At 36.5% G+C, this 16388-nt stretch overlaps 1 protein-coding gene across 2 annotated transcripts; it reads left to right on the top strand.

The window, feature by feature from the left end:
* The first annotated feature begins 566 nt into the window (after positions 1 to 566).
* LOC111800941 lies at positions 567 to 16388 on the top strand. 2 transcript variants are annotated; one of them, XM_023684871.1, is made up of 15 exons: positions 567 to 1097; positions 1440 to 4122; positions 4707 to 5136; positions 6676 to 6904; positions 7445 to 7609; positions 7741 to 8013; positions 8675 to 8926; positions 9932 to 10321; positions 10434 to 11795; positions 12014 to 12070; positions 13280 to 13714; positions 13858 to 14081; positions 14554 to 14687; positions 15132 to 15565; positions 15735 to 16388. In XM_023684871.1, the coding sequence occupies exons 1-15, from the start codon at positions 996 to 998 to the stop codon at positions 15819 to 15821; spliced, it is 7257 nt and encodes a 2418-aa protein (XP_023540639.1). In that variant the 5' UTR covers positions 567 to 995; the 3' UTR covers positions 15822 to 16388. The 2 variants fall into 2 exon arrangements, with proteins under 2 accessions (XP_023540639.1, XP_023540638.1); XM_023684870.1 differs by having other exon boundaries at positions 1420 to 4122.

Below are 16388 nucleotides of genomic sequence, written 5' to 3'. Positions count from 1 at the left end.
TGCATCAAAAACCTCCATTCTCCTACAGATACGAAATCGCTCCCATGACTCGAACACTAACGTATCTTAAAGAACAACATTCAAAATCGAAAAGGAAATTGACTCAAATTGGCACATATTTCAGCAGTAATCTAAAATATGATAAGCTAGTGTATGCGTTAGGAGTTCAGAGTGACACATTCGACCAGTTGTGTTGGCACTATCTCTACAACGTGGTTGTCGGCTGATGTGGGGTGACAATGCAATTAGAGAGAAGCAATAGTGATAGCAAGGCCGGTGCGAGACGATCGATGATCCACGACGACAATAAGCTGGAACCGATGGTGTGCGAAAATGCAAGAAGAAGAAGAACAATAGGAGGTTGGCAGAAGAAGAAAGTTTTAACTTGTTAATTGAGTACTCAAGGAAAAAAAAAAAAAAAGAACTAATTTGTCATTTAACTTAAATTAAATTATATAGATGAAATATAGCATAAATTAATTTATTAAGTATCTCGAAAAATAAAAATAAATAAATAAAACATATAATTACCCAGAAATTAATTATTGAAATTTAACCCAAAAAAGAGAAAAATTATGGAGAGTTGATATTGTGGTTACAGTTGCATCTTATCGCGCAAAGGAAGAAGCTTGAATGCATAACTTGCTAATTCAACTGTCCCAGTGATGAGCTTCCGTCGCCGATCACTGTAACCCCTCCATTTATTCCGATCAGGCCCAATTCCATGGCGGGAACGGCCTCGGAGATCGATCCTATCTATCGTCTCCCTCTCCCTCTTTTAGGATCCGAGCCGATCCCTTCCGCCCCGAATAGATTCGCTGGTTCCTCCTTCGACTGGATTCCAGATTTTGCTGGCTATGCATGGGTCGCTTATGGAGCCTCATCCGTTTTGGTGATTTCTCACTTCCCTTCTCCTCTGTCTCCCCAAGAAACCACAATTGGACCCATATTTCGCCAGGTACTGGAGCTCTCTGGCGACGACTTATCTGTTGTCAATGCCGTATCTTGGTCTCCCGTATTACCGTCGGAGGGCGAGCTCGCTGCAGCTGTGGGCAACCGGATATGGGTGTTTTCTCATGATTTGGGTGCTTCTCGAGGTACGCGACAGTTTACAGTTATTATGTTTTCATTACTGTATGTTCGTGGGAAAATGGGCGAAGGAACTGATTGGGAAGTGACATATTGGATTTAGTGCCAATTAGTTCAGCGTGTCTTTACTAGGATAGTTATGAAGTTAATTTCCACTTGGTTTCGCCAACAATGTGGGAAATTGAGGTAATGGTGATGAACACATGTCTTCTAACGAACTTTGGTGAGGAAATAGTTTGGTTCGCTTATTTAAGAGCGAGGCTGATAACATTGAATCGTTTCCGTTCAATTTTGGACACCTTTAAATTATATTGGTTTACTCATATTCAGGTTCTTTTTGTTGGAGGCAGAATTCCGTGCTTCTGCAATCTTTGAAGGTTGAGGCCATTCAATGGACGGCTGCAGGAGATGGAATTATTGCTGGTGGAGTAGAGGTTGTTTTGTGGAAGAACACTAACAGGTCCTGGGAAATTGCTTGGAAATTCAAACCGGATGTACCCCAAACTCTTGTTTCCGCAAGCTGGTCTACCGAGGGACCATTTGCAACGGCATCTCAAGCAAGGATATCGAAGATGGATAACACGTTTATTGATAAAGCTTGCCGATCTGTGTTGGTCAGTCAGAGTGAAGGGGAGTATGGACATGTGAAAAGCGAGTTATGCCATCCTCTACCTATAACTATGATTCAATGGAGGACTTCAATTAAAATGAAAGGAAGTTCCAAGAATACACCAAGACATGTGCTTCTGACATGCTGCTTGGATGGAACTGTGAGATTGTGGAGTGAGACTGAAAATGGAAAAGTAAAAAAATTTAGTAAGGATGTAAATAGTAAAAAGTCATTGAGAAGGCGTTTTTCTGTTGCTGCTGTCATTGAGGTAAATCAGGCATTGAATGGAACTCTTGGCACGGATTTATTTGTAACATGGGCAACCGAGATTAGAGGTATGTGCAAACCTTTTGAATTAACTAAGAAAGTTTTCTCAGAAGGATTCGAACACAACAGGGCTGGAAGCTGTGAGTGGCTAATAAGTTTAGGTCCGGGATCATTGGTTACTTTTTGGGCTGTCCATTGTCTTGATGACGTATCCCCATTAAGATTCCCTCGAGTCACATTGTGGAAGAAGCAAGAGCTCAAAGGACTTGAAGTTGGACGGCATTACATTGATGGTTGTACAAACTTAAATAACAAGTTTCTCCTCAAGAAAGTTGTAATCTCAAGGATTTATCCGTCTGGTTCCCCAAGTATGTGTTCTTTGATTCAGTTGTTGCCTTGTAATTCCTTGGTGTGGTCAATTTTATCTTCTCAGACATCAACTGACGTAGGGGATGCATCCTTTGACAAAAAAAGGTCAGACAATTTCTTCTCTCGTTCAGTTACTACCCAATTGAATTTAAGTGGTCATGCTGGAAAAATCTTACACGTTGCTGTACATCCATACAACTGTGAGGTCAAAGTAGCTGCTTCTTTGGACTCTAATGGCTTGCTTCTTTTCTGGTCACTATCTAGTATCTCCACCTGTGTATTAGGCCCTCCAACACTTAATCATACCTGGGAACTTTGTGGAAAACTCGTAACTCAAGATTCATGCTCAAAATATACAAGTGTGCAGTGGGCACCATCAATATTGGATGAAGAACTGATTCTTCTGATGGGACATGCGAGAGGAATTGATTTTTTTGCTGTTAGGATTAGCCAAAGTGATGGAGAAAATTCTGAATGTCACTACTTATGTACCATACCTTTCACTGGTCATGGTCCTTTTGAGAATGGTCCAACTGATATATTTTCTATTTCTTTGCCTTCTGATTGTAATACAACATATAGATTCAATAAATTTATGTTAATAGGGGTATGGATGGAAGGATTTCAGGCACTATCATGGGAAATCACCTTACATACTTATGATATCTTTGGGACTGGAGTACATTGCAATTGTGATATTGATGATGAAAATATAGCTGAGCTCAGTATATTGACATTTGAAAGTTCTTTTGGAAGCAAAAAGTATTGTGTTAGTATAATCCCTTGCTCATCACAGTTCCCAAATTCTCAAATTCATGACCAGATTACAAGTTTTGCCGTGGTGCACCAAGGAACTTTTGTTCCTGTGCAGCAAAAATTAACTTCTTCAGGTGAACCATATACCCCTGCATATATTATGGCTACTGGCTCTGCTGATGGAAGTTTGAAACTTTGGAGAAGCAATGTAGGCAAACCATCAATCTTTCACGTGTCTTGGGAGCTTGTTTGTGTTGTTGTCACTCATCAAGGCCCCATTACTGCATTGTGTTTGACCGATTGTGGACGGAAAATTGCAACAATTAGCAAGAACAACCATAAACCTAATATCAGCAACGTTCGCTTATGGGAGCTTGCATGCCTTGGTGCAGGGACCCTTTTGTTTGAAGATGAACTGTCCTTTGAAAGCAGTATCGTTGCAGTAGACTGGTTAACTTTAGGAAATGGTCAATTTTTACTTGGAATTTGTTTGCAAAATGAATTGCGTGTGTACTCCCTGAAGCATTTTGGTCAGACCTTGTCAGGCATCACAAAATCTTTGGATACTGAGACTTGGATCTGCATTGGGTTTGCTCGTACTTTACCATCTAATTGTGGCTTCCTCTGGGGGCCGAAGAGCACAGCAATAGTTATACATGATCATTACTTTTGTATAGTTAGTCCATGGCTGTTCCTTGGGGATAAAAACCATGATGCTATGTGCAGCCCTTATTACATTGGAGAAACTAAAAATCACCATGTCAATGGGACTGATGTCGCTGTTTTTGCTGATGAATGTTGCAGTATCAGAAAATTATCAGATGATAATTATGACAGCAAACGTAGACCAAGATCTCTCACAAACATTCATGCTGAAACCAATATTCTATCGAATAGTTCGTATCCACGGGGTGCACAGATGAAAAGTACAACTTCGCTTGGTCTTATAAGCATGCCTGATATAGCTGATAAACTGTGTGGATCACTGTCCTCTTTTCATCCTCATGCTCTCCTCATTAATATATATTCAGGTGATTATATAAATTACTGCCTATCGGCAAGTTTGGTTGTTTTTTTTTTTAAGGATTTTCCCTTAAAAAGCTTCCAACAATAATTCATTACGATCCATCTTATTGTCTTGTTAATTTTATTACTTTTTAATGATTTTATCCATTTATCCATTTGTTTTATTTTTATATCTGATAAATTTTACATTTTTAGTCTTGTTATTGTCTTGTTAATTTTATTACTTTTGTTGACTTGCCACCAGCCACAGCTAACTAAACATATAGTTTCCTACTTTCTGGTTAAAGCATGAAACTGTTAATTTCCATGTTTTCTCGAAGAAAACTATAATTTGTCTTTAAAATCGTCAGATAAAATGCACCATGAGGCCGCAAAATAATCAACTATTAGCAGTTTAATTTTAGGACAATTTCTGTAGAATTTTGATCATTTCTCTGTTCGGTACAGTTAAATTTAGTGGTTCATTCAGACTTAAGATTTGCAATCCTCAATTTGAATAGGTANTAGAATTTTGATCATTTCTCTGTTCGGTACAGTTAAATTTAGTTTTTCATTCAGACTTAAGATTTGCAATCCTCAATTTGAATAGGTAAGTGGAAACGTGCATATTCAGCTTTGAGTCATCTTATTGAGCATCTTTCTTCTGATAAAAAGAGCTCTGCAAACCCAACCAATACTATTCCGGAGATCCTTTTGTCAGATTATTTTGAAGGAGTTGCGAAAACTTCTACTGATAAAGAAGTTCAGTGGAGTATGAATGGCTTAGCATCCCAATTTAAGGAAGGTGTTTCACCATGGACCTTCAATTGGGATTCTATTAGTAACGACAGCTCATTCATTCCGTCCTCTGCGAAATCTGAATTCAGCACCTTTATTGAGCCTCTTGAGAAGTTCTATGAATCAGCAGGGCTAACCAGCATGGAGAAGACAGAAACTCTAGCAATTATAGATCTTCTTGATGAAATCAGTAATAAATCTTCTGCATCTGCCTACGAAAGTCTTGATGAGCCCGGGAGAAGGTACTTTACAATAATGCTTTTGTAACTTCTCAATTACACTTTTTGTTAAACGGCGTGAGGAAACCCTTGCCTCATTTTCACTATTTGTGTTTTCTTATATATGCCTCACTGTCACTATGCCCTGCAGATATATATGTTTGTGTGTGTGCATATACATATATTCTTATTGTGAAACCGTGAATTTTCTTTTTCCAGTTTTGAATGTTTCAATTGATTATAAGTTCATGTACAGTTTATTTCATTAATTTTTGAACATTTGTTACTTTTCTTTTCTATATTTTTCATTTGATCGTTCAAGTTCTAGTATGGTACCCTCGTAATTGTTAGTGTATAGTCTATACACCTTAGATTCCATGTAAAGAGATCCCTGATTTGCTAGTTTGACGTGTGAAATTTTATTAGCACTATGGGAATTGATTGTGGATCAAACGAAGGATATTGCCCTTCAAGTGTTGTGCCTTCCACAGCTCTATGCTGTGTTACCAAAAAAATATTGCTGAATAAGAGGTGTGGGAGGAAAATGTTTGTTATTAAAAGATTTTGACTAGAAGAACTAAACAGAACTCAAATTTGCTAGTTTAGGGAGCATATCCAGTTGTTGAAATGGAGTACAACTTTGCATAGAGGAAGAGAGTCTTAAATTTTGTAATTTCAGTGGCCGGGTTTAATTTTAGTTAAACCCATTTTCTTCAGATAATTCTTTGACCAAGAACTTCACCAAGAAATTACTGGACCTCCAGCTGCTGAAGTCTTGGATCTAGAATATTTCCTCTCAACAACCACAAAAACTACACGAAGATTCAATTATAGCTCTTCCATTTGCTCTTCAAGGGCGTGTTAACTATTAACATGACTGAAAAAAATTCACAGTAAATGTCCAACCGTGCTTCCAAGTAACAGTTATGTGTTCTATGTGGAAGACAAAGGGTGACCAAGCACATCTACTGTTTCATTGCTCTTAAGCAAGAATGTATTTTTCTGGTTGTATATTCATTTGAAACCCAGGAGTATACAAAACACTGAAAAATAAAAGTATAAATATATATATATTAATCCAGAAAAAAGATTATTGATGTATGAAATTGATATAAGGGATGGAAAATCAATAAGAATTACAAAATGCTTTCACGAGTGATTAAANTAATCCAGAAAAAAGATTATTGATGTATGAAATTGATATAAGGGATCGAAAATCAATAAGAATTACAAAATGCTTTCACGAGTGATTAAAATCTGGGTCCATATGTGGTCCCATACTTAAATATAAGGTTATTGTATTGGGGAATATCTAGTTAGAACAATAATTTATGTATAAAAATAGACCGTAGGCTCTTCAGTGACTTGGATATGGAGGGAAAACCTCCTGAATTCCTAATTTGACGAAGTTTTGTTACTCATCCTGGAGTACTTTATCTACCTTTTTCTTTTTTGTAATTTTACTCCCTTCTAACTAATTCAAAATGGGGTAGTATTCTGTAGTATTCAATCATGTAATTTTCTTTTTCCATGTTGTAGTGATTATTTATTTTCATTCTCTAGATATTGGATTGCTTTGAGGTTTCAACAACAGCGATTTCTTCGGCGTGATGGTAGATCAGCATCTCTGGAAGAGCTGACCATTGATTCAAGATTGATTGGATGGGCCTATCATTCTGATTGTCAGCAAAATCTATTGGATTCGGTTATCTCTAAAGAACCAACATGGCAGGAAATGCGAAGTTTGGGTGTTGGAATTTGGTTTACTGATACAACACAGTTGCGTGCAAGGGTAATACTTGGAGATCTTGTATATTAGTATAAATTCTTTAGCTCGACTTAATCATAGAAATCAAATTGATTCTTTAATACTTATGTATTTGTCTTTCTTTTTGTGCAAACTCTTTATATAAACATCAGGCTGGGTACTGGTAATGTAGATCAAGGCAGTTGTCCTAATTCATATCAAACAAATACATTTCTTTTCCTGAAAAAATGAATGCAACCTTTTTCCGTTCTTGGGTTTTCATAATCCATGGTATATTTTGAAGACTAAGTACCCTAAAAATCTTTTAGCCATCCACTTGAAGTAGATTATGATTTTCTTGTCTACTTAGATGAGGTTTGGCCATGGGTTTTAGAACACCATTGGATAAATGTTTTCAAATCGGACGTATTGAAAAAAGTATTTACCATTAGTTTATCATTCTGTTGATAAGTTCATTTGAGTGGAAACATCATGTCTTTATGAGGAAAATTGAAAAGGCTTTATCTACAATTGATTTAACCCCTTTTCTTGTTTTTCTTTTTAATTGGTCCATGTTATATGCAGATGGAGAAACTGGCGAGATCCCAATATCTGAAGAAAAAAGATCCCAAGGATTGTATGCTTCTGTATGTCACACTGAATAGAATCCAAGTTTTAGCTGGCCTTTTTAAAATTAGCAGGGATGAGAAAGATAAACCCTTGGTGGGATTTCTTTCACGCAATTTTCAGGTGCTCCTTTGACATGCCATCTGGAAAATGTCAAATTTATGTTCATGATCTTTCAAGAGAACAGTTTTGGAGGGTCGTTTTCCCCTTTAAATCATGTTAATATGTGGTTTCATTTAATTTTCACTTTTCAGGAGGAGAAAAATAAGGCAGCAGCTTTGAAGAATGCCTATGTTTTAATGGGGAAACATCAACTGGAATTGGCTGTTGCTTTTTTTTTGCTTGGTGGTGATACTTCTTCTGCTATCAGAGTCTGTGCGAAAAATCTTGGGGATGAGCAGCTTGCTCTGGTAATTAGTCGTTTAGTTGAAGGGCGTGGTGGACCTCTTCAGCAACACCTAATAACAAAGTTCATGCTTCCATCTGCCATTGAGAAGGGTGATACCTGGCTTGCAAGCATTCTTGAGGTGCATCATTCATTTTAAAAATACATTCCCATAGATGCGAATACAATTTTTTCCTATCATTTAAAAATGATTACTTCTTCACCATATGCTTTAATTATTACATAACACACCCCTCTTACCGCCTTGACATCTTAATAAACGTCATGTCACTCCTCTTCTTTCTTACTTTTTNATTTTTCCTATCATTTAAAAATGATTACTTCTTCACCATATGATTTAATTATTACATAACACACCCCTCTTACCGCCTTGACATCTTAATAAACGTCATGTCACTCCTCTTCTTTCTTACTTTTTCTTAAAAAAACCTATGATTTAATATAAGTTGGAAAGGCACCCCCTCGAGTCATTTCCACGTTAGCATGAGCGATTGAATCGGTAGATTATCGAACCACATAAATCATAGTTAATGTTTAAACTGTATGTGTTTTATTTGCATCTACCACTTCAAACAAATGATGAANATTAGCATGAGCGATTGAATCGGTAGATTATCGAACCACATAAATAATAGTTAATGTTTAAACTGTATGTGTTTTATTTGCATCTACCACTTCAAACAAATGATGAATATGAAAATAGGACAGCAGAAGTGAAATATATGTGTTTTCCTTGGATTTGGTATACCAAGAACTAAAAATTTCCTCTCTTTCACTTGCAGTGGGAATTAGGAAACTACTCTCAATCTTTCCTGAACGCGCTTGGTTTGGAGTCAGAGTCAAATTCTGTTACTGGGATACCGTTTCTTTCAAGTAGACATATTTCTTTACAAGACCCAAGCGTTGGTTTGTATTGTCTATTGTTAGCAACCAAAAATAGCATGAAGAAAGCAGTTGGAGAGCAATCTGCTGAGGTCCTTTGTCGGCTTGCAACCTTGATGACGGCTACTGCTTTAAACAGATGTGGTCTTCCTGTAAGTTTTTATATTTGGTTAATGATGTTATTCGGATGGTTTATCTGCTTAAAGAAAAGGTCTAACAATTTTCAAGCAATTTTTAAGCCAGTCACGAGTAGAAATGACAACTTTTAAGCAATAATTGCATATTTTATCAAGCTGTTACATACAAAGAATATTTTTGTTAGAACATAGTGTCCATTGAAATTCATCGGGAAGAAGTTCTAAAAATGATTTAAAATCCATAAACCATACCCAATTCATGAGAAATTATTAAAGCTTGATAACAATCTTCGTAACTCTTTGCTGAAATCAGCAACATATTAATGGAAAACCCAAAATCCAATTGAGCAATCCAATAGATGTAACAATATGTGTTAAATTGAAGACTTCAAAATGGGTAAGGGGACCAAGGAATAGGATGATTCAGTATCATAGATATTGTCTTGGTCGTAACTGTAGCATGTATCTGTACTAAAAATGATTTTCACTTCTCAAACATGCACATAGCGAACTTTTTCTTGTTTTTATTATTATTATTATTGAAGAGATAACTAAGAGAAAGCTTTATTTATGTTAAATCACTAATCAACCAAAAATCTTAAGGTGATGGGTTATAGTAAATTTAATTATATTAACACTCCAACACTCCCTTTCCCTTGTGGGCTTGGAAATTTATAAAAGACTCAACAAATCAAAATCAATATTGATTAGAGAAGAAATGACATAGGTTTGAACTTAGGATCTTCCCCTCTAATACCAACTTGAATTTAGGGAAGAAATAAAGATATTGTATTTCTTCTATATTCAAATTAAATACAAGGTCTTCTTATATAGAAGAAAGACCATCTATCGATATAGAAAGAATATTTCAAATATAAATAATAAATATAAGACTCATAATGCAAAAATAATAATACAAAAGAATAAAGGAAAATCCAACAACTTTCTTCCCAAAAGTTCCATACCATACCTCATGTACTTATTGTGTTTGCTTTTCTGGCGTTGTCGTTTGATTTTAAGCTTGAAGCTTTGGAACAAATGTCAACCTGTGGAAGCATTACTGAAGTTTCAGATGGGACTAATGGAGTCGATATTCTGTGTTTTGAGACTATAAGAAAAATCTGTAAGCAATCGCCCAGAGATTCCTCCAGTTGGCTCTCTGTTGAATTTGCAGTCCATCTGGAGTATCGAGCAAAATTGGATTTGGCAGTTCAATACTTCTCAAAATTGATAAGGAAGCATCCAAGCTGGCCAACTATAAATTTAGAATCTGTTGGATGCATGGGTTGCTTGAAGGAATATGACATGGATTATGAGAAATCTCTTGAAAGTTTTCAGCGTAAGTTAAATGTAGGGTTTGCACAGTTTGAAATGAAGTTCTCGTTGCTTCCTGCCTCTCTCGTTAGTATGGTAAGTGGATTTCTGAGTGTGATATTTTCTCTTTAATTTATTGTTTCATATGTCAGATACTTCCACTCTTTTCTCCAAATGATATTCATTCCCTGTCCATTTTTCTTATCAGATGTTAGTCTTTCTGTGTAATGTTGGGCTACAATTTATTGGATATGATATATTTCATGGATTTGCTTCTCAAGAATGCCCGGATGACAAGAACCAGAAGATTTATACTTTCCTCTTGCATCCTCTCGTGCACAAGTCACTACTCAAAACAGCACAAGAAATTTTATTTTCAGCTTCACGGTACACTATTGCTTGCAGTTTATCTTTTCACAAAGGCGAAACAGGGTCAAAATGTTTCAATACTTGGTGGTACTACCTTCAAGGTCTCTTACTATCCTTACAGGGTTTAAGAGCTGCTTTGAGAATTACACATGGTTCTCTCAAAGACGATCTTGTTTCCAAGCTCCTGACCATTCTTGATTTGGTTGAATATAACTTATATTTCACGTCTGCTTGGCTATTGAGAGACTCAAAATGTCTCCTTAAGATGCTGCAACCACTCTTGGCAAATGCACGATCTCCTCATGACATTGACGTGGAACATCTGAAGCAACTCCTCCCTCAGATTGGAGAGTTGATAGCTCAAAATTTATTGACCAATGTAGATTATAACCATCAGATTTTGGAAGGCATGCCTAATGAACAAAGTGATGACATTGTGCATTCAATTCCAGGAGATGAAAGATGGCACATTATTGGGGCTGTTTTGTGGCATCACATGTCCAAATTCATGAAACATAAGTTGATTACTTTAACTAATACATCTAAGGAGGGTAGCTTGAGCAGTATCATTCTGGGGAACCTTGATACATGGGCTCAAAGTCTTTCAACCATTAAATCTGATTGGAAAGCCATTTCGAAGGATGTGATTGAATTGGTATCAATGAGTCTTACTGCTCTACTGACTATCGTCCTTGCTCAGGTTTCTTCTTATCAACTAAAACAATTGGTATCATCTCTGCAATATAAATTAGATCAGAAGCTGTACGTGGCAACTGCTGTTTGGTTTGAACAGATTTGCCAGTCTCTATCTAGTCATGACAAGGGCCATACTGATGAGACGTACAATATGGATATGTGTATCAAAGGCGAATTTGAAACATTATGGAACATTACTTCCAATCCCAATCTAATATCAGACTGCTTTGCACATGAAAAGGTTCATATGTTGCATTGTTTTGATCGTAAGCTCTCTGGAAGATGGAGTGATGTTTACAATGGCATCACAAGGGCAGAGCGCAATTGTACTCATGAAGCTGCACATATTAGTAGGTCTGTCAGTGATGCCACTGGATCACCTGGTAAATTACTTCGTAATGGGAAAACTCTTGTCAGATCTGACAAGGAATTGGCCACCCTTGATGATGCCATGCCTTTTCAGAAACCTAAAGAGATATATAGGAGGAATGGAGAGCTTTTAGAGGTAATTTCAATCCAATCCTATGTTGTGGCCACTAAACCTTTTCTAGGATTGGAAACTTCTTTTTCTTTTTACTTAAAATTCTCTTTGATAATATATCTTTCTTATTGAAGACGGCAGAAATTGATTTTGTTTTGAGAAGTAATTTGCATGTTCCTTATAGTAAAAAGATATTCAAAACTTTGATATAGCGTTCTTAGTGTATTTCTTTATTAAAGCAGGCATTGTGTATCAACTCTGTTGATCAAAGACAAGCTGCAGTTGCCAGCAATAAAAAGGTCAGTTGTCATCCTCATATTATGCTTTTTTCCTTCCTACAAATCCCCCCGATGTTTAGTGTGATGTATTTGAGTTCATCTTCAATTTTCTCAATTATTAGAAAATGTGCTACCTTACACGATCATTTTGGCTTCAACCATTTAGCCATTTTGAAGTTGATACTTTCTTTGTTTGCTAATTACACAAACTATGTGCACAATGTGGCTATTATGGCGAGGTTATAATGAAGTATGCTTGTAAAGTATGCTAACTTCCTTTTTTTTTTTTTATTATTAAAAAAAAAAAAAAAAACAGAAGAAGATTTGAATCATCGAAATTTGAAATTTGCTAAAGATCATCAAACTTCTAGCAGACCCTCAAATTAACCTTCATAGTGTATTACTCTAATTTCATGAGAGGGATGACATAGCAAGTTGAACCTCTTATACTTAATTATTATACTGGGAGCTCATACCTAAAGCTACTTAATACTTCTGGGAAGAAAAAAAAAACTGTGCGCGATGGGAAGGAGTTTATTTGTTAGCTTAAAATTAGGTTGTGTTTTCATCTGTTTTTGTTCTCTCTACTTTCATCTGTTTTTTTAACAAATCCGTACAGTTCTTCTGTTTTGTTATCTTAAAAGCTTATNTCCAAATCCGTACAGTTCTTCTGTTTTGTTATCTTAAAAGCTTATTGACGTGGAACCTTACTTTCTGGCAAAGGTTTCTATGCTGTGTGATTGAAATCTTTGGAAGACTCAATAAACGTATTAAGAGAATGACTTTTGATGACCTTTAAAAGATTCTTTAGTGAGTATATGGGCTGACATAATCGGTTTGTGAAGATTTGGTAAAATTGATCTTTGTCAAATGCAGGAAGCATATAATTGCATTAACTTTTTTTTCCTTTTTTCTAAGAAGTAATATTTTAGATATGGTGCTTAAAGGGCAATGTTTGCCGATGTACTTAACTGAGAAGTGTTCACATAATCGGTTTGTGAAGATTTTGTAAAATTGATCTTTGTCAAATGCAGGATGCATATAATTGCATTAACATCTTTCCTTTTTCCTAAGAAGCACTAATTTAGATATGGTGCTTGAAGGGCAATGTTTGCCGATGTACTTAACTGAGTATTTATCCAAGTTGATGACCAACTGTTCTCTGGCTTGTATCATATGTATGCAATCATGTCTATTAAAGGTGTTTGATTCCAACTTGGTTGCATTCAGGGTATAATTTTTGTTAGTTGGGAAGATGGGATGGCCTCCAGAGATGAAGAGGATTATATCTGGTCAAACTCTGAGTGGCCTCTAAATCTAAATGGGTGGGCAGCCTCTGAATCAACACCAGCTCCAACGTGTGTATTTCCTGGTGTTGGTCTTGGGAGCAGCAAAGGGGCACACCTTGGGTTAGGTGGTGCTACTCTGGGTGTAGGATCATCTGTAAGGCCTGGGAGAGATTTGACTGGAGGTGGAGCATTTGGTATTTCAGGTTATGCAGGTGTTGGTGCTTCTGGCTTAGGTTGGGAAACACAAGAGGATTTCGAGGAATTTGTAGACCCTCCAGCTACAGCAGAACACACAAGTACGAGGGCTTTCTCCAGTCATCCTTCTAGACCTCTTTTCTTGGTTGGCTCTACCAATACACATGTATACTTGTGGGAGGTATGAACTAATAATATCTCTTGCTCTAGAGTAGTGGATTTGTGCAGTAGAACATACGAGTAACTCCAACTTTATATTTTAAAATTTATTTAATCATTTACTGTCAACTGTTCTTTGGATGGTGTAAATTTAAACTAATGCAGTTCGGGAAGAACAGAGCTACCGCAACTTATGGTGTCTTGCCTGCAGCAAATGTGCCTCCACCATACGCTCTAGCCTCAATATCATCTGTGCAGTTTGACCAATGTGGACACAGATTTGCTACTGCTGCATTAGATGGGACCGTATGCTCGTGGCAGTTGGAGGTTGGAGGAAGAAGCAATGTCCGTCCAACGGAATCTTCTTTATGCTTTAATGGCCATGCATCGTACGTAGTTTTACTTTTGAGCATCAAAGAAATACCTATTTAGTATCTACTCTTACACATTTACTAAAAAATATTTGGTTTTACATATAAAATTGAATCTTCCACAAATTACAGTGAACTCACACATTTACTAACATAGTTTTTGTTTCAGATTGGAAGTTAATTATTTAGAANAAAATATTTGGTTTTACATATAAAATTGAATCTTCAAGCATGTACATTTCATACTCAGCTTAAGTTTGCACGCTGTTACCCAGGAGTCAATGTAATTTGTGGAATTAAAATCTACTAAACTGGATATCCATGGCCAAATGATCTTTATTTGGTGATATTGCTTCTGTTTCTTTCTTCCTGTATAAGCGTTTGAGTTCACTCTAACATAGTTTTTGTTTCAGATTGGAAGTTAATTATTTAGAACTTCTAATATCTTGTTATATTTTCATTGTTCAACTTGTTATTTGTCAATTTGCAGGGATGTCACTTATGTTACTTCCAGTGGATCAATAATAGCTGTGGCTGGATATAGCTCCACTGCAGTTAATGTGGTCATATGGGATACACTGGCTCCACCTAAAACTTCCCAAGCAGCCATTATGTGTCACGAAGGTATTAATCTCATAAGTCATATTTAACTTGATAAGCGAGGCATTTTACCTTAGTTATCTTTCAAATTCTTTATCTTCTAATGAATGAAGCAGAATAGTCATTATGTAAAACGTATGACTTGCCTGGTTGATTAAAAAGAGCATAAAGCCAAACCTGTCCACTTCAGGGAGATAGATTTAGTATTATCTCAAATCGGAGAGTTTCTTTATTGGTCGGCGTATAGGACGAAGTTTTATAAGACCAAGAAATTATATATTTTCCCCAATACTTTATCAGGGCCCTAGATTGTTTGTGGACTTGTACGACACACTTTAACGTTTAGATCTTCTGCTGATGGTATACATACTCTGTTGTCAAAGCTGGTATTTCCTTTTTCTGTTAAAATTTTGATTTAGATATGGGCCTGTTCATATTACTAAGCATCTTCCCTCTTTTAATGTGAAGGTGGTGCTCGCTCTATTTCTGTGTTTGATAATGAAATAGGGAGCGGTTCTGTTTCTCCCCTCATAGTTACTGGTGGCAAAGGTGGAGACGTGGCAATTCATGACTTCCGATACGTAGTCACTGGTAGGACTAAGAAACAAAAAAACTGTTCAAAAGATGAAAGGATTAGCGATGCTTCGAATTCTGACGTGCCGAGTACTGTTGGTGAACAAAACTTAAATGGAATGCTTTGGTACATACCGAAGGCTCACTCTGGGAGTGTTACTAAAATATCTTCTATCCCAAACACAAGTTTGTTCTTGACCGGAAGTAAAGATGGAGACGTAAAACTTTGGGATGCAAAAAGAGCTAAATTAGTGCATCATTGGCCAAAGTTGCATGATAGACACACTTTTCTGCAACCAAGTTCCCGAGGTTTCGGTGAAGTAGTTCGGGTAACTTCTTTTCTTGTCGTTCTGTGAAGTACTCATAAAAATTCAGTTCTTACCATGTATGAAATTTATATTTTATTAGTATATTTGCTGGTAGACATCAAAAGATATACATTTTTAGAAGCAAACTCTTTCACAATGCGAAAGCTCATTGAATTATGTAATGCTACAGGCCGCTGTTACTGATATACAAGTAATCTCAAGTGGATTTCTTACCTGTGGTGGAGATGGCTTGGTAAAGCTGGTTCAGTTTGGATGATCTAATACGTAACAGGCACAATAGTTTGGTTACTGACTGTAAAAACGTGGGAATCTGAGACGTGCCAAAGAGGTATGGCACAAGAACTGTGTTGTGTGTAGGACTCAGCATGTTTAAGAAGACATTCGGTGCATAAGCTTAAATCAGTCCCGTCATCTTCAAAGTCGAGGTCGACATGCTGTGACCATACATAGTAATAGTTACTTATGAAGTGAAGAAGCTAGTTTTCCTCGCTGAGGGATTACAGCAAACTTGAGTCTATTATCTTGTTATGAGGTAAAGGAAAGGCTCCTTGGCTATGATTGTTACAAACCCAAACAGAATAGAAGTAAAGATGGACTACAGGCATCATCCAGACATACATGGAGTGAACAAAGAATTGTCTGGTTAGTGCTAAGGGTGTTCTTCTCTCTTTCAATTTTTAGCTTCTTTTTTTTCGTTGAGGTTAAGGATTCTGCTATATACCATAATGTTGGATGTTTGAGTAAATTTTTTGAGATGTGAATAAACTTTATTTGTCCTGGTTTCCCAGTCATAAAGGAAAGTAAAACTGTTCTTTTGTCATTA

This window comes from Cucurbita pepo, chromosome LG08 (assembly GCF_002806865.2).
Source record: "Cucurbita pepo subsp. pepo cultivar mu-cu-16 chromosome LG08, ASM280686v2, whole genome shotgun sequence".
Classification (NCBI taxonomy): Eukaryota; Viridiplantae; Streptophyta; class Magnoliopsida; order Cucurbitales; family Cucurbitaceae; genus Cucurbita; species Cucurbita pepo.
Note: the sequence above shows the minus strand (reverse complement) of the source record. Positions and strands in the feature narration are given on the sequence as shown.